Source organism: Gymnoscopelus braueri (assembly GCF_963280865.1).
Source record: "Gymnoscopelus braueri genome assembly, chromosome: 14".
NCBI classification, from domain to species: domain Eukaryota; kingdom Metazoa; phylum Chordata; class Actinopteri; order Myctophiformes; family Myctophidae; genus Gymnoscopelus; species Gymnoscopelus braueri.
Window position 1 is genome coordinate 24,987,755 of NC_137619.1, and position 24,323 is coordinate 25,012,077.

At 39.7% G+C, this 24,323-nt stretch overlaps 2 protein-coding genes across 4 annotated transcripts; one reads left to right on the plus strand and one right to left on the minus strand.

The window, feature by feature from the left end:
• The first annotated feature begins 590 nt into the window (after positions 1-590).
• rbm45 (RNA binding motif protein 45) lies at positions 591-13,619 on the plus strand. 3 transcript variants are annotated; one of them, XM_080449922.1, is made up of 11 exons: positions 591-1,075; positions 2,186-2,308; positions 3,669-3,795; positions 4,624-4,752; positions 5,275-5,463; positions 5,911-6,040; positions 6,685-6,778; positions 7,970-8,127; positions 9,155-9,230; positions 10,247-10,372; positions 13,035-13,619. In XM_080449922.1, the coding sequence occupies exons 1-10, from the start codon at positions 770-772 to the stop codon at positions 10,361-10,363; spliced, it is 1,449 nt and encodes a 482-aa protein (XP_080306048.1). In that variant the 5' UTR covers positions 591-769; the 3' UTR covers positions 10,364-10,372; positions 13,035-13,619. The 3 variants fall into 3 exon arrangements, with proteins under 3 accessions (XP_080306048.1, XP_080306047.1, XP_080306046.1); XM_080449921.1 differs by having other exon boundaries at positions 592-1,075; positions 13,050-13,619; XM_080449920.1 differs by having other exon boundaries at positions 592-1,075; positions 10,247-13,619.
• A 501-nt stretch (positions 13,620-14,120) lies between these two features.
• Positions 14,121-24,065, minus strand: LOC308100805 (zinc finger CCCH domain-containing protein 15-like). Its single transcript, XM_080449923.1, has 11 exons — positions 23,861-24,065; positions 22,150-22,248; positions 20,868-20,973; positions 20,234-20,386; positions 19,112-19,206; positions 18,402-18,590; positions 17,519-17,599; positions 16,494-16,559; positions 16,265-16,387; positions 15,893-16,031; positions 14,121-15,156 (listed from the first exon to the last, which is right to left on the minus strand). The coding sequence occupies exons 1-11, from the start codon at positions 23,933-23,935 to the stop codon at positions 14,987-14,989; spliced, it is 1,296 nt and encodes a 431-aa protein (XP_080306049.1). The 5' UTR covers positions 23,936-24,065; the 3' UTR covers positions 14,121-14,986.
• Positions 24,066-24,323: the final 258 nt, after the last annotated feature.

Consider the following 24,323-nt stretch of genomic DNA (forward strand, 5'->3'; position numbering starts at 1 on the left):
ATTTTCATTCTCTCTCTCTCTCTCTCTCTCTCTCTCTCTCTCTCTCTCTCTCTCTCTCTCTCTCTCTCTCTATGCATGCATGCATCTCAGGAGATAATGAAATACCTTGCTGCTATCTACTTAGATAACGCCCAATGCAAAATTGTAATTTAACTTTTGTGTTTTACACAATGTCCTAGTTATTTGTGTTTGTGAAATAGCCTTATTTATTATTAAATAATAGGCTATGGGGTGGGGGCGCTGGGTAAAATCCTGCCTAGGGCACCAAATTCCTCAGGGCCGGCACTGCTTCGCACCACGTTGCGAGCTTGCAGATCTGCCTTGATATGTCTTAAAACATTTATTTTCTAATTTAGGGATTAAAAAAAAAAAATTATTCATGAAATTATTTTTGAAAAATTATAGTTTTCAACTCTAATTTATGATTTTTTGCAGAAATCTTTGGAAAATCTTTTAAAATAATAGTAATTAATGACACATTTTAGGAAACAAAAAAATTATGGGATATTCACTCGTGACCCATGAAAATTTGTCCCCGACCCACAAATCGGTGCCGACCCACTGTTTGGGAACAACTGGTCTAGAGACCCCGCCCACTCGTCAACTCCATCCGGGTTGCACCGCGATTGTTTATTTTTTTTACCGACAGTCGTTGAGGGGTTGGGTGGTGAGTATTAGGCTTGAGTATTATTATTTAACAATAAGGAGTTTATGGGTGAGGGTTTAGCAGAGCACAGACAGATTCCTTATTTATCCTCTGAGGCGGTGAATGGATGGTGATTCTGATCCCCGGCAAACAAAGATGGACGACTATTCCAAACAAGGCCCCGAGAACCTGGACGAGCCTCCCAACAGCCGACTCTTCCTGGTCACCAGTCGGTCCGTGTCGGAGGATGTGATCCGAGACAGCTTCTCCGTGTTCGGGGACATCCAGGGGGTCTGGTTGGTCAAAGACAAACAGACCAAGGAGTCGAAAGGCGTCTCGTATGTCAAGTTCGCCAAGTCCTCCCATGCCTGCCTGGCCATGGAGGAGATGCACGGCAAGGTTCTGATGGAAGGAACTAAACCCATCAAGGTGGGTTGCATGCTGTAAAGGGCGGAACAAGCAGTGGTGGGAAAAGTACTAAAACATTTTCCTAAGTAAAAGTATTAATACTGCAATGTATACATACTCTGTTACAAGTAGAAGTCCGGAATTAAACATGTAATTGAGTAAACGTACACTAGTTTTCAAATAATTGTTGTGGAGTAAAAGTACAATATTTGTGGTGGAGTAGAAGTAAAAGTACAGAAAATTGGAAATACTCAGACTCGATAAAATGATAGTCTTGATCCAAGGCTAGCTTTTTCACTGAGTGACGGCATCTCCTGCAGGAGTCAGCCAGTCAGGAGGACTATGATCCCGTCCATCAAATAGCGTTTAGTTAGGATATAGGAAGAATCAGTAACATTTGAAAACGAGGATGACTGTTAATACTTATTTGGTAATTGATGCTTTTGTCAAGCTTTGCTCAGCCAGAAGTAGCCATGACAGCAAGAAGTAGCCATGGAAACCATGGAAACAAGACCGCAAGGACTTCCATGAACGGACCTGTTAAAGGAATTATCCTATCCTTATCCTTATGACATTAGCCCTGGTTCAGAGCGTTAGTGAGTTCCCTAGAGGGAACTCACTAACGCTCTGAACCAGGGCTACCATGACATGAAAGCCTGGTGGTGAGAGGAATATGGCAATGACTTTTGTGGTGGACAACAGCTTCCAAACACGGCAACAGAAACCAACTCTTAACACCTTCACAGAACTCCCCACATCATAATCACATAACATAACTTATTCCCATATGCAAATAACTACACAAGTAAATGCAATAACGTCCTGCACCCGAGGATATAACTGGGAAATGTCTCCTTTAACCACCTGGGGCTGTAGTATTTATGTATTGGACCGGATATTAAACTCAGATTTGCCTTAACTTGAAGGAAGTTTAGCGGTTGCTCCCTCTTCAGCAGTCTGAATACAGTCATGACATTTAAATCATCGGTGCAATAAATAAAAAAGATAATTTAAAGCACCATGATATTGAAATACTGTGTATTGAACATCAACATTTGATCTGTAGATATCGTGATAGCACTTTTGTGATTTTGCCCAGCCCTAGTTGACCATTTTTTTCTTGTCTTTTAGGTATTTATCGCCCAGTCGCGGTCCTCAGCCAGACACCGGGACGTGGAGGATGAGGAACTGACCAGGATTTTCGTCATGATTCCCAAAACCTTCTCAGAGGAGGACCTCAAAGACACATTCAAAGTACTATAGCTATAGCTTGTTTATTTTCCTTGTTTTTGCTTTGTTTCTTTCTTTGAATGTCCCCAAAATTTCCATTTGGCAGACTTAACGATTAAATAAAATCATCAAAGTCCAAAACGGGGCTAATGCAGGCTTTCATTCATACTACCAGAGTCTCTTGCTTGGATGCAGATTTCACCCAAAATTGGTCTGCAAAAATGTTAAGGAAGCATGTTTTTAGATTTAGGTATTGAGTGATCTTGGTATTGAGTGAGGTCCGAGTAGCATCTCATGAGTGCATTATACCATTGCAGACTTCCCAGTGAGCCATAGTCGTCTATTAGACCTCTGTCTAAAACTGGGTTATAATTGGTCTAAAAGTGAAAGTTTTTTCGACGTCTATTCTTAGCCTAGACGTTGATTAGCTGTTTTTTAAGCGTCTATATTTAGACCGTTTATATTATAAACGTCATTTCAACGGCTATGATATAGACGGTCTATATATAGACGCTTAAAAAACAGCTAATCAACGTCTAGGCTAAGAATAGACGTTGAAAAAAAAATCACTTTTATACCAATTATAACCCGGTTTTAGCCTAGCCCTTAGACGTATTTTAGACGTCTAATAGCCCCAAAAATGCTCAGTGGGTTGATGTAATGATGCTGAGCTCTTTATTCTTCACAGTACATAAGACCAAAGTCTGCAATAGTCTGACATTTGGATTCACCATATAGTATTTCACTGTCCACCACCGAGCTTAGTACAGAAGCTGTCAAACTTGCTTGTGCACATTGCAGTGTGGAATGAGTTGAAAGGAGCAGCTGGCCACTCAGCAAGACTAATTATTGTTTACAGCAGGCCAGGGTACCCACACTTTTTTGACTTGAGAACTACTTTTAAAATGACCAGGTCAACAAGATCTATCCACCCAAAACAATAATGATTCCATTGTGAAAATACTTTAAAAATGTACCGGAGCGGGCTTTGGAATAGCAGCGCTGGCGTTGCATACTGTATAAGACAAATGCACTTGGAATGGGAAATAGTGGATTTTTATGTAACTTTGTAATGCTACTGACGTTCTACTGACCCACTTGCAAACAAAGTGGAGTTTTGTGATTTTGTTAATAAATATTTTTAAAAATATTTGAATTCGTATTGTTTAGGGGCATGGCATGTGGTCTGCCTGAACTGCCTTTGTGATCTACTGGTAGATTGTGATCTACCTTTTGGGCACCCCTGGTTTACATTATGTAGACATCCTCTCTGTTTGGATCTCTTTTACAGTTTCTTTTTCCTTGTAAAATGAAGGCTATGAGAGTCATGGGAACATTAAACAACTTCAGAATAAATGATCTTTCTCTCCCTCTCTATCCTTAGGACTATGGAGATATAGAGTACTGTGTCATCATAAAGAACAAGTTTACAGGTGAAAGTAAAGGTCTTGGCTACGTCAGATACTACAAGCCCTCCCAAGCTGCCGTCGCCATAGAGAATTGTGACAGAGGTAATGCTGTGTGTACTATTGCCCTCTGGATGGGATGTTTCACTAGTTGTGAAACATCCCAGCTGTTATTGTTATTTCATCATATGACCATGCATGCAAACACCTGTGGTCTGTTTGACTGGAGAATGACACTTCTCATCTGTGGATGTAAAGCTGTCCAGATGGATTAGTGAAATCAGAGGAGCAATGTTAGACCGCACACCTCAAACCTTAGAAACTAGTTCCATCTGAATAGTGCTTTATGTAATACTTTTTGTGGAAGCTTTTCTCAAATTATTGCAGTGCAATTTGTAGTTAAATTAAATTATAAAGAAAGTGGATGAAAAAATGGTTGCACTCCTGGACCAAAGCAAAATAAATCTAAAACAATGATATTAAAATAATTTTAATATATATATATATATACACACCCCCCCCTCGTCCTATAACCATCTAACATTAATCTAGTTAGCTTTCCAATGTATAGACGGCTAACATTAAAATTCAGGTGTTTACTTGCTAAATTATTACAAACTCTTCACTATTGCAACCAGTCAGCAGCAGATCATCCATCTGTTGTTGTTGGGGAGAATGAAAGCCTTGTCATTGTCATATGATGGCAGAGAGAAACCAAACCAAATCCTCTCCAGAAACCTTTAATCTTTAACCACCAAGAACAGAGGTAGTCATAAAATAAATGTATAAATCATGATCAGTGAGGCTTTTACATTGTCAGATGACGCTTACTTGATGAAAACCGTGAAGTGTTGCCCACGTATAAATTAGCACATACCTGCCAAATAAGCTTTGAGTCTTTAAATACTTAAAATGTCCCACTCTGTTTGACAGGTTACAGGGCTATCTTGGCAGAACCTCGCTCCAGAACCCCAGCGGCAGAGGGAGAATACCCTTCTGGAGGCAATAGAGCTGACCACATGGGTGGAGATGGAGTCCTTAATGCCTACCCCTTTGCTATGGGTATGCATCATGATGTTACTGTTTAATTACAAGTTATTTGAGTAAAAAAAAAAAAAAGTTATACTGAGATTAGTGGCCTATCTGTGACAACTGGGGTTACTGTTCTGCTGAACTTTGACAAATTCACAATGGAACAATTATTAGTAAAATTGCAAAAGGTGATGTCTGGATTTACAGCATTGCATAGATCATGATTATGGTGTAACAGCTTTTTTCAGCATGATAGTTTCCATTATTGTCTCACCATATCTGTTCAGACTTTGTGAATCTGTTGCATGAACAACTTTGATGTATCCATTAGTTGGTTATTCCTCTTCAAGCACTTGACACTGTAGAGAATAAAAGTTTATTTTGTCTTGAAGCTACCATGTTTTCCTCATTGAAAGCATTGGTTGGGGTAATTTTTCAGGGTCTCATTACTTGTGCGTTTATGAATATCTGTATCTGAGAAGAGAAATACAAAGCTATACAATTCCAAAGGCACCATTTAACAGTTTCTGTTGCGTTATTGACACCTGCCAGGTGGAGGTGGTGGTGACCCCAACAGCTACCCAGCGACAGACTACCGCTCCAGTGATGTCATCACACGCTGCCTAATGGTGTCATCACCGAGAGTGCCGGTGACCCAAGAACAGATCTATGCTCTGTTTGACCTCATCCCCGGCATGGACTATTGTGATCTCCAGAGAGACTCCTATGGACTCAGCAAAGGTTAGCAATGCTCACTCACTCACTCACTCACTCACTCACTCAGCTGTTTTGTTTGCCACCAGTTATTTACATGAATTGAATTGTGATGTATTCCACCGTAACAAAAATATTGAAGGGAGAAAATAAATAAGGTTAAATGCTGGTTAGAGGTGGAGATTAAAGGTGACATTGATATAATGAATCTTTACATATGTAGCCAAATAAAAAGTGAATAATACATCCACAGAGCTTTTAAAAATGTGTGGAATATAAGTATTGCTTTTCCCTGCAAATAAATTATGATTGTAAAAAATGTGTCTGGTCCAGAATAATGGTTTTTGTTTGCCTCTGTAAGCTGATGGCTGCCGTTATCCATGTTGCATTAGGCAAGTGCTTCACATTTATAGCTTTAGTGGTAACACTATAAGATGCTGCTGTGTCACTTTGTATTTCAAATGTTCTCCCCAGGCCATACTGTGATTCGTTACAACAACCTTGGATCTGCAGTCTATGCTAAAGAGAAGCTAAATGGGTTTGAATATCCACCTGGCAACAGATTGGCTGTAAATTTCATTGATGATGGAGAGGACCGCACAAGGTACAGATTCACACATGGTAGAAAGTACGGTACTACACACACTCGCACGCACGCACGCACACACGCACAGAAGTTATAATTCAGAAAAAAAGATCATGTATCGTGGTGATAATGACCGATCGATAAAACAAAATATGAAAAGTGGAAACACTGAATTGTGAGAGAAATCTACGCACTGCACTGCCGCCAACGGTAGTGCAGCCTAGTACAGCCTAGCGGGGTACTGTCGGTACCCTCCTAGGCAGGGCAATAAGAACTTTAAAGGGGGCAAGTAGATTGGAGAAGTACACTTAACTCAGACACTGCAATCTGATGGGTAGTCAATCTGATGGGTAGTTTTGGGCAGGACACCTACTGGTTGACAAGTAGTACTTCTACTGCCCAGAGGTCACAAGCAATATCTCCCCTGGCCAAGCAGGGATTCCGTCTTGAGGGACCGGTAGAACACGATGGGCTGCAAATTGAACTTTATATTAAGCCTACGTATATCTATGTCTGTGTATTGTCTATTCTAGTAGGTAGTGTACATTTTGTAGCACCGATATTTTAATGGGTCTGGAACAACCTCTTCATGCTCGGTTGCATAAGAATGATATAATCTGTGTTTGATACTTTTGATATAGTATGTTTCCTTGTGTATTTAGTCCGGTAGGTCGTATGGCCATGCAGTTTGTTGCATCACAGATGATGTCCACGGTGTGGAATGGTCCCTCCTCCAGCCAGATGAAATCCTCCCAGGCAAGAATTCAAAATACTTATCTTTACAATCTAGACTGTTGAGGCCTATTTAGTATTTACACCTTACATTAATTTGCACAGTGTGTGGATATGCTCTTGTACCCTTTCGTGTGTATTCACTTTTTATGCAGTGCCTACTGAGGTTTGAATGTGCACATGACTATCCTTCAAGCTCTAAATTTGTACATTTCCCAGTGGGTTGGTAAAACTACCTTCTAATTTTTTCTCGAGACTTCCAGTGGGGGTGGTAAATGTATATAGACAGCTACAGCACATTTCCCAGGGTAAACCTGTAGATGTCCTGGTAATTGTGGATATAACATGCATTTGTTGTAATTAATTTTAGTTAAGGCTAGGTACAGTACTGTTAGTATGTGTAAGTTTAGGCATGTGTTTAATTAATACATTTTTATTAAATATAGGCGCTGTTAGTATGGTTAAGTTTAGGCAGGGTTTGGTGTGGTTAGCCACATAGTTTGCCTTAGGCTGTAGCAGTTAAATTTCCCTGGTAAACACACATTTACCTTCCCCACAAGAAATCTGTCGATAAACCGGATATAGAATATTCATGTGAATTGGATTACATTTACATGCTACTGCTAATGTGAGAAAATCTGTCACTGACCCTCTCCAGAGGTAGTGATGCAATCGTATTTAAATCAATTGTAAATCTTGTTGCAGTTTTCTGCAAAAGAGCCTGAGCAATCACTGTCTGATCATCACTTGAGATCATTCAAGACACATTTTATTGGAAGCTACCAAAGGGCTTGAGACTCAGTATTCAGGGTTGGATTGGGGTTAAGTCCCTGCGACACACTAGCAACATGTCCAGGGGGTGTACTAGTACATCAAGGGAACTTTGGTTCCCAAGGCCTTTCTCTCTATTAATGGCAGTTGTAAAGTTAGGAAACTAGATCCAGATTAATGACTAACAGGTATGTGTGTTTATGTCATTCAGGCCTTCTCTGCAACAGTATGAAATGTTTAAGTGATTAATCACAAGAGACGGAGAACTCTGGTTTCATGTTGTTAATACTGGCCATATTCACATGGTGGCAATTTTGCTCTGGTCATACATAAGAGCAAATTGGATTCTGTGTAAATATGGCCAATCCTTGTACCTTGCATTGAACAAGTTTAATGAAAATGAATGTTGCAGATAATGAACTTGAAGTTGTTTGTATCCTCCAGGGCTTCGCTCCTGCTGCTCCCATGCCCCGGGTTCAGACTGACGTATCCTTGCCTTCTCTGAAGAAGCTAGCTCCACCTGACAGCAAGGTGAAGGAGCGTTTGTTTGTTGTGTTCACCCCTTCTCCGTTGCCCCTGGATGTGCTGGAGGATGTCTACTGGTAAATTTATAACCACTCTCCATAAAATATAAAACATTCATACTCTATTAGACAAATATTTGCATATCTTTAGTCCTTTACAGTTTGTATAATTGGGTTTATTTGTTTTCCATTACAAAACTGTTGGTTCCAGATTGATTTTGTCTATTGTAACTTAGCTTCTGTAGAATTTAGGGATTTCTCAGTCTGATCAAAGCATGTTTTAAATTTCAGTATTTTACCCCATTGTGCTCAGTCTAATGTACATGAGCTGTCATATATTCAGCATGCATACAACAAAATCAGATCTTTCCCCCTTGCATGTCACTCGGTGAGTTTAATCAAGTCAAATGCTTCGACTACATTCGGCAGATGCATCTGTCCTGTGCAATGTGTTCCACAAATGGACGTTTGCTCTTTGAAGGTGCAGACACAGTAGTTTACATAGGTTTAAAGAACAGGCTTTGAAGTTAGTTTCATAAAGGGAGCACTCACACAAACACAAAATCACACTGTCACTGCTCATCCTACTTACACTGTTCAAGTGTTGTCGACTTTGCATTGGGGCAATCACACTGAAATTGTCTAGATGATTATTGCCATTGTCTTGCTGTTTTACTTTTTACGGCTTTTTTGACATGCTGTGCAGTCTGCAGTGTGCATGTATGAACCATATTATCTCAACTTGTACAGATCATTGCAGATGAGCTTGAACTAGTTGATTTTGTTTTATGTTTGTGTTTGGTATTGCACCTGCCGTGGTGTTTCGTCTCTGCTTGAACAGAAACCAAGCTGTGTGAATAGTTAAAAACTATTCCTAAAATTGGTGACTGAGAAATCAGCTAGTCGGTAGCCTACTGAACAATTCCTTTAATGTACTTGGAAGTGTGCAGCTGTAATATCTCGGAAAATAAGATCGGGACTCGATCAGGGGTAAAAAGAAACAATTTGATCGGGACATCCCTAGTTGAATGCATAGTAATTAAGGCTGCTAAACAACAAATGGTCTAGCCAATTAAGAATTCTCTCTCCCTCCTTTTGTCTCAAGTCGATATGGCTCTCTGATTGAGGTGCATCTGGTTCCAGGCAGGAAGGTGGGATATATGAAGTATGCCGAGAAACAGGTGAGTCACGCAGGTGCAAGATCTGATAGAGAAATTGAGGATATATATGTCGCTGTTCGAGCTTATCCACCCTTGGTTTGATGTGATATGATAGGCATACCAGCTTGAACCTACTGCCTTAAAAGTCCCTGACCTCATGTCCCATAGTGTGGTTTAAATAAAAAGAAAAACATTTTCATGTCAAGTATTTTTCTCCAGTAAAAACATCCCTAAGGGCGCGCTCCCACCGCACTTTTATTTTACCCCTGGGGCGGAATCTGCCAATGCTTTGTCAATGCAACTGCGTGGATTCTTGGCAAGACCATGAATCCACGCATTTGCATTGACAAAGCATTGGCAGATTCCGCCCAGGGGTAAAATAAAAGTGCGGTGGGAGCGCGCCCTAAAGGAGCTTTAGGGGTTTGTCCACACAGCATTTTTTTGAGTGAAGGAGCGCTTTGGATATCATGTCCAGACTCCAGAGCATTACACATGCACTGAGCAAGGAGCCTCTGCTCAATGATTGCTCTATCTTTGCCCTCATGTAATATTGAATATGCATAATTCATCCATATTGATGAATTATGCATACATGTGATCCTCCAGAATTTGGTTATCCAATGAGTATCCACAGAGAACATCCACCAAATGCACCACGATAAAAACAACAAGCCAGTCATTTTAAGTTAAGCTTCAAAAGGACTTTAACCAAACAAAAGCATGATTTTTTTTGGGGAAGTGGTTGGATAAAACGAGGCCATCATTACTGTCGACGAGGAACTCCTCTGGTAAATGAAATTGTATTGAAAAATAACAGCACATTTGCTGTGGTGGATTATCTAGAAATGTGTCATAGTCAATAGGCTAAACATGCCTAATGACTGGCATGGTGCTTTAAGGATCAAATGTGACCTGTTTACATAAATAAATAAATAAATTGGCCAACAAAATGACTAGTAATTTAGTACCAGCACATGGTCTGGCATTAACAACAACCATTAATAGATCTGTTGTAACAGTTAAAACTCTCTCTTTAGTGTGCAGATGATGCTATGGCAGCTCTTCATGGACGAGTGGTTAACGGCGTGAGAATGAAGGTGATGTTGGCCGACCCTCCCAGAGAGGAGTCCCACAAACGTCCTCGAACCTATTAGAGCCAGGGGGTAAGTACTGCACACCTACTACAACCAACACCACAGGACAGTGTAGGGAATATACTGGAGCACAGGGGCAATTTTTTTTCCTGAAATCAAAGCTTTTTAAAAGTCCTTAAAATCTGTGAGTTTTATATTGTCTGCTGAATTGATTTTCAATTTGATAGCTCAGGCTAATATTTTAAACTGCCTTACAGAGGTAAATGCTGGTACCTTAAGAAAAAGGTAAATTGTCATATAAGATACATTTCTCCAATAGTGCTGTTAGTTTCCCTTCAAATTTCAATGCTTTATTTTTTTAACATTCGAATATTTTATATATAATGTATATAAAATAATGTATAGTTGTACAATTATAAACACCCACAGCACACATACAAATGCTATAATAACAGGCTAAACAAAATAGTGAAACCAACTATATTGGTTAAGGGTTATGGCTTGATGGCGGGTTGAGGAGAGTAATATTAGGCTACAACTTCTTACCGCGTGTCCGAGGAAAAGACGCACCTCGTCGAGTAACCTGGCCAGTGGCCATCGACGTTGGCCCTGCAGTTCGTCCTCTCAAAACAGTACGTTGAATAAACTCCACTGGTTTATCAGTGTGATTTGGATGTTTGGTGAGTGGAAATACCTCTTCATTTTCACTGGTTTTAAGCTGTTGTGTGTCGGAACCTCCGAGCACAGTCCACATAGGCGATGATCATTTTCACAACATGGCAGGTGATGTAGAAACTCCTGCTGGTTTGCGTCGCTTTGTAAGCGGCTGTACTTTACCCTCTTTCTCACTTATGTGGGTGTGTAGTAGCTACTTTTAGATGGATGGTACTTACTATCATAGCAAGATCCGTCCACCGTTCCGAAGCCTGTACGTTTCCTAACGAGAACGGGCTCTCCATCCAAGGTCCCAAGCGCTGACAGCCACAAGTCCACGTTGTAGCGACGGATGGAGTAAACATGTTGCATAAAAACTTTCGCTGTTGTCATAATTATGAAAGTTTCTTAAACTTAACTTTCAAGTGAAGTTTATGGGGGAAAGGGAGTGAGTCTTGCCTACCTCTGCGCTGGTCTGTCACTGTCTCCGTGACCAGACACACACACAGGCGAGCGGCCGAGCGTGTACAACACAGGGTGGCGTCACTGGCGTGGCAGCGACGACGTTCATTATTAACTTTCTGTGTGCAGTGAAGCATTTGTGTTCACATCGGTAGGTCAGGAAAGGAGTCTTCATTAGATTCGTTACTCAGTACAAAAAACTATCATTTAAAGCAACATTCGAATAGCAATTTCAACATTCGAAGATTACACTATTTTTTTCATATTCGAATTATATTCGATTCCTGAATTCCATTCTGACAGCACTATTCTCCAATAATTACTTTAGTGCCCCCCAAATTGTACACAATTCTCCTACATTTTAGACACCTTCTCAAACTGTTTTCAAAACTTTTCCACATGCAGAGTGAATAACTACATTTCTTTGCAGCATATTTTAATTAATCTCTCAAGACGGATCTGATTTTTATGTATTTATGTTAGCCAAATGGGTTCTTGATTTCTATAAATGCATATGAACTGTGGATCTGACAGAATGCATCAGTAGTGTTTTGTAGAAACCTCACCGTTTGATATTTTTATTTTTCATCGCTGTGTCAATGAAATGATGTTGCAATGAACTCCAATTTGTTTGAAGTGAATAAAATGGGTTATAGAAAGTAGCAAAAAAAGTCCATACACTTTGGTAGAGGTTTGGCTTGTGTATTTACCTTGACATGATGTGACGGCAATTATTGGCAAGACATCTTCGATATCTTCGATAGTGGCTTGAAGAGTTGGATAATCTAAAATAGTCTCCGCATTAATTTGAGTGAAAGGTCTCGCAGTCACTCTTTTTTTTAGCACATAATCAAACGTAAACAACGCAGATTCTGCCATTCAAATGGTATAACATTATAAAACCTGACACAGCATTAAAAAAGTCAACTTCCTGTTGATTTTACTACATTTATTTGAAGATCTAATTAAAATTAAAATGAGTAAAATCAACATTAAGTTTTAAAATAGTGATATATCAGGTTTTGTAATTTTAGACATTTGCAGAAATAATATTCTTTGTTTGCATTCATTTATAACGCCAGTATTTGGAGTTAAATCATGGCCACAGTAGTACACAAACCAAACCTCTACCAATTTTCTATTTTACTTTAAAGAACTGATTGCTTTGTCACGATGACACTGATAATATTCAACAAATTGTGGCAAACTTTTTTAATTCTTTTTTTATATTGAGGAAATTGTAGTTGCTTTCTTTTCCAATAAGGGATGACACAATTCACATAACAGTACTTGCATGTACTGTACAAGAACAGAGACAAAACTATGAATATTGTCCTTTTCAAACCAATGTTTTATGACATAATGTGGTGCAATGGACTTGGACATAACCGCTCACAACTTTCCTTTGCAGTTCAAAATGAGACATCTTCATTGCAATCTCTTCTGTTACCAGTATATTGATAACTGCTTATTGTGAAGTAAAGAATATTAGATTAATAAGATTTATTTCTCCAGCACTTTGATTAAATTAAGTTAACTGGTAAATTATGCCTTTAACAAAGTCTGTACGAAAACTCACTTGCTTGTCTCTTCCCCCTTGGATAACTCTCTGCAGCTTCTTGTCTCCTAGGCGACCCGACTGTTGTCATGACACTGACTCCTGACCCTGACAGACCAACCGACACCAAGACCTGCATCTGACCTCTGACACGACCTTTGACCTGTCTTGACCTTTCTCTGTGACCCCCTTGCTATCGGTAACTTTGTGCCACCTTTATGTCAAGACATACGGTAGTTGGCCAGTACAACGTACTGTCAGTATCCCTGGACGCCATTGATATTTAGTCATGCTTAAAGGCACCATTTGCATCTCTGACCGTTAACATTTGCAGCATTAGAGGATGAAGCAACCGACTTATGTTTAAGTGTGGCCGATGTATTTGGTTTAAAATAATTAGAAGATATTCATGTGACTTACCCCCACTAGGTGGCAGCCTTTTTTAGATTTTTTTCCAAAGACTTGTGATGATTAAACTGATTCTCATGAATGTTGAAGAAAGTTGCTCAAATCAAAGTACTTTCAGCATTCCTTTTTTTTTTGTGCTCTCTAGGAATGTGTCATTTGTTACAGTGCTGCATGCTTTTTCCCCCCCAACATCAAGTCTGTTGTATTTAAGAGAATAAAGTCTTATGTCACACATTATGACCCAGATGTCATGTTTTGTGGGAAGGTGAGGTTGCTGACTGTTTATTACACTGAGAAGAAAACAAAGAATAAACCTTCATTTGGGACCATTGGTAAAATAACTGATGGCTATAGACAACGTACAGACGTGTTGGCAGAACAAACATGAGGTAAAAGCAGAGGCAGACCCCAGGGGTCAATTCTCTACTAGTACACATATGCATGGATTAAAGTTCTGTCATTTTTACAAGATAGTTTCAATAGATACATGTTTTAAAAGCATCGTTCTTATCCCAATGGTCTTGGATATTTAAAGGTTAAAGCCTCATTCTGTAATCTTTCTACTGGTTGGCTGTATGTATATCAGTAATGTCTATATTTACATAATGATAATTGTTAAGGAAACAGTGCATCAGATTGGGGCACAGATCCTGCATATTGTAAAGACAAAGTGAACCAACAAGGATAATTTTCAATAGTATAAAACGTTAATGGACACTTTTTCCCTCAAACATCAAAGCACAACAAAGCATGTACAATGATCTTTATTGTTTAGCAGGCAACTTGCTCGAGAACATTATTTACAGTTGGGCAGGCGATGACATCAGAGCTTGGTTCCCTACAGGGATTAAACACCTACTTTCCAGGGCCAGGGTAAACAGGGCATTAATCTGCTTTTCAAAGGAGGTCCAAAAACAGTTAGCCGCTTCATTTTCCTTTTGAAATGCAATTTGTGGTTCTTTATGGACCAATTTTTCAGAACAAGATTAGTCCCCAGGGCTTAATTTGACAAACCAATTATGTCTTTCATATTGCATTCTTAAATTAGGGGCTGCATTAAGAATAACTTAAAAAAAAGAAAAAGGCAGTAAATAGCCAGAGGTGGATTAGGAAGATTCATGTGTACCAAAATCTAAGACGACACTGTTTCAATTCCAAGGTTTAAGCCACTGTATTTGACAAGCTGTTTTTCTTCCTTTTATCACCAAGAGGTTTTAAATCCTAGTGTGCCACATCTCAAATGACATTAGTAAAAAGTTATTTGGGTTTCTACGGAAAGCTTGCTCCTCGAACAGCTGAATGAATCGGCACATTAAAGCTGAAAAAAGATCTGTGGCGATAAACCCTGGCAGTCTCTGCTTGAACGTACTCTGGAAACCAAGCTGTGTGAATGAAGAGGAGAGAGGAGAGCGATAGGCGAGAGAGTGGACAGACGAGCCGTGTATCTTCATAGAATCAGGCTTTATTAAGAGAGTCTCTGAATATTAAAACCATTCAAACCCCGGGTGCTTTGAACTCCATAACTGTCTAGATTGCTTTCGGTCCGCCAGTCCAATTAGTGGATCTACTGTCATTTGTCTGTCCCGTCTTCCACCTCCCTCTCAGTCCTCCAGAACCATTGTGTTAAGTTCTTCATCGAGTTCGTCCAGGTCTTCTCCTGTGAAGAGGTTTTCATCTACAGGCACTTCCTCATCTTCCTCCTCATCTTCTCCCTCTTCTCCCGAAAGCCCGTTGGCCTCCTCACCACCGCATGCTCCATTCACCTGCTCCTCTGTAGAGCGGTAGAACAGGAGAAAAAGGGAAAGAACGAGTAAGTTGAAATCTTCATATTTTAGTATACCTTGAACTCACTATAAGACCTTTAAAACACCAAAAAGCTTCAACATTACAGATTTAATGACTGACTTTCAACAGACTCCGTCCTGGAGGAACACATGACAATGAGAAAGGATTGGGCACCACAAATTACAGTATCGCATAGACATGATTCCGGTTTTAAAACTCAAGCATGTTTGATACACTTGTGATGGTCCGAGGCTCGATTGGGATGTCACAGTTCTGAATCCTAAACTCCCTGCACGCTACAATTTACAAATGCCTAAATTGTAAGATATACTGTGTGCCGACTGTCCATAGTGACCTGCCCTAACATGCGCAAACCAGCTCAGATCTTGAATGTCAGTTGTCATGGCCAAATTGTGGTTTAAATATTGTAGGTTTAACATGATGGTGGTGCTAGCAGCTAGATTGAAGGTCATGAGGTTTCTTCCTCATGGGAACATGAATGGGCACATAAAAGTTCAGTCTACTATAACCTATTACTTTTCTAGATAGACAGGGGAAAAATTTAACCTCCTCAGAAGAGGTAAGGCACATTACATAGTGCAACGGTTATTGTACTTTTAATACTGTAAAAAAAAAGTAAAGAATCTTGACATGGGCAGTCTGGGCACCAACCTGACCCAGGTTAACAATGTGTCAGAAAACAAAACAAAAAACGTTCTCACCGTCGTTTTCTACCGTGGGCTGACGTTTATTCCTAGAGGTGAAGCGGTCCACAGATGCTACAGTGATACCCACTTGGTTGTCCACTTCTTGGGGGACAAAACGGGATAGGTCTATGTCCTGGTATACTGTAGTTTCCACCTGGGGGGAATTCATAACCGTTCAGAAGGGAGAGAGACATGTTCATGTGCATTATGTGTTCTTTAAACAGGATGTTCTGTCTTTGTCCAAGACAGCTCTTTAATATCTGTCTGAAATGGTACAAAGCAGTATGGTATAAACGTTTTGAGAACGTCTGCTGTGAATTAAGAGGGTATATGTACTGTACATGCACTAGCCTCAGACTAACGCTGTTAGGATTCTGAGTGTTTTACCTGCTGTTCGTCGTCGTCATCTTCATCATCATCATCTTCATTGGCATATCGAGTGTCGTCTGCTTCAGCGTCATCCTCGTCAATCATGTCTGGACGGAACTCAAACACTTCACGACCACTCACCTACACACAGAAATGCAGCAAAAGACAGATTTCAAAGACTGTTCTCATTTAATTAAGTTACATGTCAATAATAACTACAACACAAAGACACACAAACATTTCCTACCCCAAATGATCTTCCAGCCTTAAAGTCAGCTCTTTTCTTCTCCATATTCTCCATTGCTTTTTCCACCTGTTAATCAAAATCATTGAAATTTTTTGTGTATGCAAATAAGACATGCATGTACAATTTAAATATATAAAACACTACTGCATATTGTTGTTCCAGTTTTGAAATTCAATAATTATCTTTTTGCGGATGTACTTTTTTGTATTTGCTTAAATGAAAAGTTCACCCAAATTTTTGTTGTCACATTTTCAGCCAATAATTTGATGACCAGCTGAGTCAAGGCTTCATGGGGTGTTGAGTGATAGAAAATTATATATTTTTTGGATGAACTACTACTTTAATCCTAATAATGTAATAGATCACGACTGCAAAGAAGTTGCAAAACCCCATGTCTTGCTCATAATTACAATAGTTCATTTCTTTTTTCTTTAGAGTAGCCAATCATTTTTTACTACTTTTTCTCCCCAATTTAGTCGTAATGCCAATTAATTCCTCCCCTCACACATTTCTCTGCTGTCATACCCTACTGACTCACCTGCCAGTGAGGAGCCCCCACCAGGAGGACGTAGAGCATTCGGCCAACACTCCCCACTGACAGGTGCCGCCCCAGCCCGTAGGAGTACGTGCAATGACCGATATCGCCCTCCCTGCCCGGAATCCCTCCCCCGAACACGGGCCAATTGTGTTTGTGTAGACGCTGGACAAAGCCGGATGCATCACGGTGAATTTGAACCCACAAACTCCGTGGTGGTGGGCAGTGACTTGACCGCTGCGCCTCCCGAGCGCAGCGGTCAGCTTTTCCTATTTGCTGTCCAACGTACCCATCAGTGAGTGCCGAGTCTCTGCTATTCCCTGGCTTCAATAAAAGCTCATCTGGTAGAGCAGGATCTATATACGTTTTGTGTTTAGTGAAATCCATTATCGCGCCAGCAAATAAAAATGAATAACAATTGGCTTTAGATATCCGAATCCACTTACAGTGTTGCCCTGATGAACTTAATAATATTGCATGAAATAATTACCTTATCCTGCCTCTTTCTCTTTTTCCAGGCCAGGAATGTCTCCAGGGTGATACGAGTCACGTGGACTCCCAAAGCTGCACGCTGGGGCCCAGAGAGACAAAGACATTAAGACACAGACAGCAGTTGAAAAAACAACAATCTCTATATTAAATCTAAGATTATCTTGGATGGGAAATAATTTGTACATAAAGTCAGGCACCAGCTCTCATATGTCTCAGACACACACTTTAGGTAACACTAGGCAATGTTATGATCAAACTCCTACCATTTATATACTACTTGGTGACCACGCAAGGGAACGATGTAAATCAGGAATTATGCAAGTTAGGAATGCATGCCTGGTGGTTATGCAATAGCTGTTGTACTTGTCAGAATATTCGTTGTACTAAGTGCGGTACCCGTGGGCACCGGCCTACTCGGGAACAAAGCAAATTGGGAATGCATGTCTCATCAGTATAATCTTTATCTGTTACTTCTGTGCACTGTGAGCAAGAAATATAATATATGTTTTTATTCCCTCATTGTATGGTGAATAGGTCTCAAAATCACACTTATAGCACAATGGATCGCAAATAAAGCACATTCTGATGACTTGTGGTATGTAATTTTGGCAACGTTGGCATGTTATTGTCCTCGTCAGAAACTTTCTAGCATAATAAAGAAAACAAAATTGATAGGTCACCAATATCTGTGAAAAAGTGAATTAAATGGCTACTTCTGGTTACTACAAACAAAAGCAACAAAAAGATCAACAATATTTGGACTTACAGTATATCATGGCCAGGTATGTTCTACCAAATTGCTTTAGGTCAGATCATCCAGTTCCAACTATAGCATTTCTGCCCTGATCATCTACATCAGAATCATCTCCTGGCATCCTTACCTCATTCTCTATCAGTTCTTCCAATGAGATTTTTTCCTCCTCTTTCTCCTTATTCTTCTTATCGTCTTTTTTCAGCACGAAGCCAGGTGGCAGGGCATGCCGGTACATGCAGTTGTCGCCCCCTCCTGGACATATCCAGAACCATCCATACTTGTTGGACTCGATGGCCTCCAGAAAGTGCCTGCACACCTAAAAAGACAAGTCACAGTTTTAATTACTTCATTAAATAGTGCTCCCAGGATTACAGAGAAAAATCCTAAATTCTGCGGCTTGAAATGTTGTATTCTGCAGACGTTAAAACAACCTAAAATGACCAATTGTTAAGCAAAATATATTTATTTAATTCAAAAATTTTAAACACGGTGGAACCTAGTATGCAGCACATTCTATTACATTGTTGAACTAAATGTAAACATGCCTTAACAGTAAAAGTGACACCCCCCACGTAATATAATTCATGTTGATTTGTCCTCTACATTAAATTAATAGAGAAATGGATAATAAATAAATAAATAAAATGATAAGTAACCCCTTCAAATTAAATCTATCTGCATGTTATTTTCTTTCAAGTGTTATTCTCTTTTCATTACTTTTGAATTATGATATGCCTAGTGTGTGCCATCATTTGATTACATAGAATAATGAAGATGGATAGGACTTCCTCACAGATAGCGATCTGATTTTACATCCCTGTCCCAAGGAGTACTTACTCTCTGTGTCTTGGAGGTTTTCTTCTTATCGGCTTCTCCGTGTTTTTCGTTCACGACCTCTTCCAATTTCTTCTCATCCCAATTCTCCATGGAATCTGAAACGCACAACACAAAAGCCTTCAGTTGGACACTTCTGTAGAATAAAAATAGGGATATTATAAAATATCAGTGTATTGAATATTGATTGGTACATTTGATTTAGATTTTTGTGAGACATCACTATATGACAGTATAGGCTTTATTACTATAATAATTTGATTAGTGAGCCAATGCAATGGGCAGTCACATAGAGGCGACATACACTGTAACTATAGTGTACCCTTTTCTCTCCCTTGCATTACTTTTCTGAAGCAAAGGGCTTTGTTTTTTGGATTCCATCTAAAGTTACATTCTGTTCCAATTTTGCACAGCAGTGCTGCATCAACATCACATCCTCCCTTTCTCCTCGTATAAAAATGTGTTCACCACCACTGGCGTATCTCACCTTTTTCATATGAAAACACATACTCTGTGCGTGCATGTTGTGATGATATTAAGAAAATGTAATGCAACAGAGACGCGTTATGTTGGTTCTTTCCTTCAACAAATATATGTGGTCTACAGCCAATATTTTCATTTGAATACATTTTTGACACTGCTACTGCAAGATATCGTACTTGTCTTAAAACGTTACTCATACTGCTAGTGTACTTGAAGCAATGTTTTTACTCCAGTGTTTTAATGTGAATTGAGTCAAGTAGCCCATCTCCTGTTTCTGTAGCGTGACGCGATATGATTCACAAGTACATCCCCCGGCCATATCGCAGGGACTTCAAATCCAACCCTAGATGCTGAGTGCCAAGCAGGGAGGCATTGGGTACCATTTATATAGTCTTTGGTATGACTGAAATGCTTGCGTGAGGCGGATAAATATTGACAATAACAAAATTCATGTAATAAGCATGGAAATACTTATATAGTCAAATAGATGATGCCAGTTACTTTCTCCTGTCATTTTGACCTACAGTATAGTGATTTAAATTTCTCTCTCAACGATGGAGGAAATTCAAATACTTTTGCCACATTAGAAAAGTGGTCTTGAAATTTGTTCTAACACTAATAGCAGCACCTACACACACAAACCTTTTTCCTGGTCATCTTCTCTCTCGTCCACATAGAGACTCCTCTTCTCACTTTTCCTATCTAGGGTAAGGTCGTGGCTGAATTTGCACTTATCACCCTTTGTGCACTGACCCTGCTTAAAGAACGCACACAGCACTGACTTTGGGTCTACACCTGTAGACAGAGAAATACACATGGTATTATACATTTGTCTTGCAAATATTTGAAATTTGATTATACAAACAAGGTAAAATATATTTACACGCTATGCAAGCAAATACTTTATAAACATTTGACGATGCCCCCCAAAAAAATAAACTCAAGCTGTTGACAGTGCTATCTAGCACATTTTGGAGCACGTCACATTTATAGATTACTTTTGACAAAAGAGACTAAAAACCATGGAAATATTTAATTTTTAGCCTTTATGCCAATTTTCTGATTAAGCCACACTCGTGTGTAATCTTGTTGCTGCTGTTGGTTGGTCTTCAGACTGGTTGGTCCTAGGGATGGTATTGATTTGTTCAATGCACTGATGAAGCAAATCTATGGGATCATTTTAACTTGGCGAAAGAGCTATGTAATTTTGAGTGTCATCTGCATAATTAGTTTACCACCCTCAAACAAGGGATCAATGTGTGTGACTATGTATTACCTTTGGCGATTTTCTGAGCAGCAACAACAGGCTTAAACAGCTCATTCAGTTCATCCAACTCTTTCTTCTTATCAGCCTTCTTATTGGTTGGTTGCTCCAGGCCCGCCTACACACAGACGAACAGAGCATAGAGGGAGATAGATATTTTAACCACATGAACCCTAGTGTCCATTCAGTGAAATTAGCAGATCTACAAGCTCACAATGTATGGTGTTACGACAGGTTGTGAGCTTGTAGATCGGCTATTTTTGGCAAAGTGGTTAAACATTTTATATGAATCTGCTAGTGAGATTTGTACATGCAATATATTCCAAACTGGAAAACATGGTCTGTGTTTGCATTGACAGAGGTGCTCCCACTCCTTTAGCTTCAGTTTCAACATAGTTAATGAAAAGAAAGCAGTTTGTGTTCTGGTAATGGATCATATGGGGGTGGAACTGGCTCAGGCAGTGGAGTGGCTGTCTTGGAATCGGAAGGTTCCTGGTTTGCTCCTGGCTTTGTGTTGAAGTGTCCTTGAGCAAGACAACCCCTAACTGGTCCCAATAAGCAGGTTGATGCCTTGCATAGTTACCTCCGCCTTGTGTGTAAATGGGTGAATGTAATGCACATAATGAAGTGCTTTGGTAAAGGCACTATATAAATCACCATGTATCTTACGATCTGCTGTTACAAATCTATGGTAAGCCCATGGTACTTCGAGTCCATGGTATTTGTCATCACTTTTCTGCAGTATTCCGAGATTCACTGTGCCCTAATAATTTTCCACAAATATTAATATTCTATTGGAATAAATTCCAATAAAAAGTGCGTGTGTGCGTATATGCGCGTGTGTGCAAAAAAAGTCTGGTGTGTTTCCACAGTAATGCACAATCTATGTAAAGCGCTCAAAGCGCTATATAAATGCACCATTTACCATTTATTTACCATTCCCCACCACACTGCCAGGACAGTGGTGAACTTGAACAATGGCACACATTACACAAGCTACTGAATGCTGCATAGTTAATTCACTTTATCACTTTCAACCTGGCATCCCTATTTTGGGCATGTCATTAAAGGCTAAATCAAAAATTGCAGATCTACAAGCTCCCAATGTGTTGCCCTGCGATGTATGCTTCCAGCTTGACTATTAAAAAAACAGTTCAAGTATAAAATAGGGCTTAAGTGGTTCTCTTATGCAGAGTTCAGAAACATAGGTGGTTTTATATTATGACACAGCGAGGTAAAGGAAGGGAATAACAGAGGAAGGGAAACAGAAGTGGGGAGATAGCTGTGTACTGACCGGCCTGGGTGGTCCTCCAGATTTGACCTGGTGGCTAACATTCTTAATGAATTTCTGCTGCTTTCCTCCTTTCTTGTTCTTCAAACCAAATGTCTTGTCCTGAAAATAAAAACAAAAACAAAACAGTGTCATCCATAACAACTGGCAGTCGTCAACATCAAATTATTCAAGTTTGAGAGACAGCTGAGGTGACAGAAAATTCTCTTTACTTGGATTGTTTACACTTTTTTGGAAAACAACTTTGGTGAAAGAACATTTAAACTGGATTCATATAATCATATATAATCATGTTGAATAAACGTGTGCATCTATGCTTAAAATAAAATTCACATCTTCAACAGATTTTCTGAAAATGTTAAGGTTGCAGTGACAACTGTGTAACTTATATAACATAGGCTTTTATTAGTCAACAGATTTTCGTGTCTGCCTACTGTACGTTTGATGTTGCCGTGAGGAAAAACATGATTAAAATCAAGATACTGGCTACGCTTAACATTTCTACCATGTGAAAACTATGTTGTGATCTACAAAATCTGTGCTCCATGGAGAAATGCCTTTGTTTTGAATCACTGTTAACGCTTAAAGCAATCTACTGTCATAGTTTGGAAACTTCAAGGAAAGTCAAGAGATTGGGCATCACAATGCCAGAAAACCACATTATAATCCGTTCCAGTCTGACATTTCCAATTATGCTAATGTCAGTTTTGTAAAAGGCTGATATAAACACTTTTCTTATAATACAGTCCCTGGTCCACTCCCATCACTCCTTTTCTTGTTGGTACCCCCACAGGAATTCCCATGACCACTGTCTCTGTCCATTACAAGACTACATGCTGGCTTAACAACATTGTCACAGATACTAACCTTGAATGAAAAAAAAGGTATTTGACCTGGTGCATTAGGGGTTCACTAGATCAAGAAAACACCAACTTTAACTGCTTTTAGGACGTTTTAATATCTGTCAATTAAACAACATAATGTGGGAGATGCTTAAAGGACCTGCAGGCAGATGGCTCCAGCTGCCAGTGGCAGTGGTGTAAAGTAACACTTGAGTACATACATTAACCACTTCCGCTCTATATACTTTGGCTATTTGAAAATAGCCGATCTACAAGCTCACAACGCGTTGCAGCTTGTAGATCTGCTATTTTCAAAGGATGTTTCATACATTCCAAAAACTTGTGAAATGAGACATCCTGCATAATTAGTAGGCTACTTTAGGTACTTTAAGCATATTTTGAGGCCAATACTTCTGTACTTTTACTCAAATCAATTTTGAATTCCGGACTTTTACTTGTAACAGAGTATTTCTACAATGCAGTATTGATACTTTTACTTAAGTAAAAAAAAATGGAGTACTTTCTCCACCACTGCCAGCAGCATTACCAGAGGAAACGTGGCCCGACAGTAACCTGGCTAACACTGTGCGGTTTATTGGCAAAGAAGGAGAACACTGTTATCAAAGAACTGTTAAAAAATGCTCCCTGACAGTTGGCTAATTGGCTAAAGGTTGAGTTATTAACGTTAGCCATCGAAAGGCCTTTACCAAATTAACATGAACACAAGTTACAATCCACCAGATGCTAATATAACGTTAGCTCATCGGCAGCTAGCTTGTGTCCTAGCAGCTACTCACTTCGGGTTAGCAGTGACAGAGTTGGGGCCATTAGGGCTAACAAGACAAGAACGTGCTATTTTCGTGTCATTTTACCTCAATAATCTTTTCCTTTTTCTTCTCTTGGGTTTTTTTATTCGGTGCGGCCGGGGCGGGTTTCTTTGGAGGCATGGCAGACCAGGTTTAGGTGTAAGAGAAACGCGTCTCTGTAATGGATTGTATTATTTTTTTAATATGGTGTTGATGCTGCTAAGCCGCTCGCTAGCCGCGCACACACACAGCTCATCTCCTAGTGCACCGACCAGGCCACATGTGATGATGATGTGAGTGACGTGACGTGAGCATAGAGAACGTGAGGCACAGGGTGTCTGATGATGACGTCATCGCGTATTTAAACGAGATGCAGGATGGGTTTTGTAGTTCGCTTATAGAGCGTCGCAGTTCCCGCCCACTTCCTGTTTTTTTTGGTGCCGGAAGAAAAAACTCAATGCATTTTTCCATTGACATTTCCAAAAATATTTATATCTATTAATTTAAGCCTCGAATCAAGCCATCATGA

Coding starts and splice junctions, on each gene's coding strand:
- LOC308100805 (XM_080449923.1), bottom strand. CDS start 23,935: ATGCCTCCAAAGAAACCCGCCCCGGCCGCACCGAATAAAAAAACCCAA. Junction 17,600..18,401: donor AAGAACTGATAGAGAATGAG/GTAAGGATGCCA, acceptor TCTGGGCCCCAG/CGTGCAGCTTTGGGAGTCCA. Junction 16,032..16,264: donor ATGACGACGACGAACAGCAG/GTAAAACACTCA, acceptor AATTCCCCCCAG/GTGGAAACTACAGTATACCA.
- rbm45 (XM_080449922.1), top strand. CDS start 770: ATGGATGGTGATTCTGATCCCCGGCAAACAAAGATGGACGACTATTCC. Junction 1,076..2,185: donor AAGGAACTAAACCCATCAAG/GTGGGTTGCATG, acceptor CTTGTCTTTTAG/GTATTTATCGCCCAGTCGCG. Junction 8,128..9,154: donor GTGCTGGAGGATGTCTACTG/GTAAATTTATAA, acceptor TTTTGTCTCAAG/TCGATATGGCTCTCTGATTG.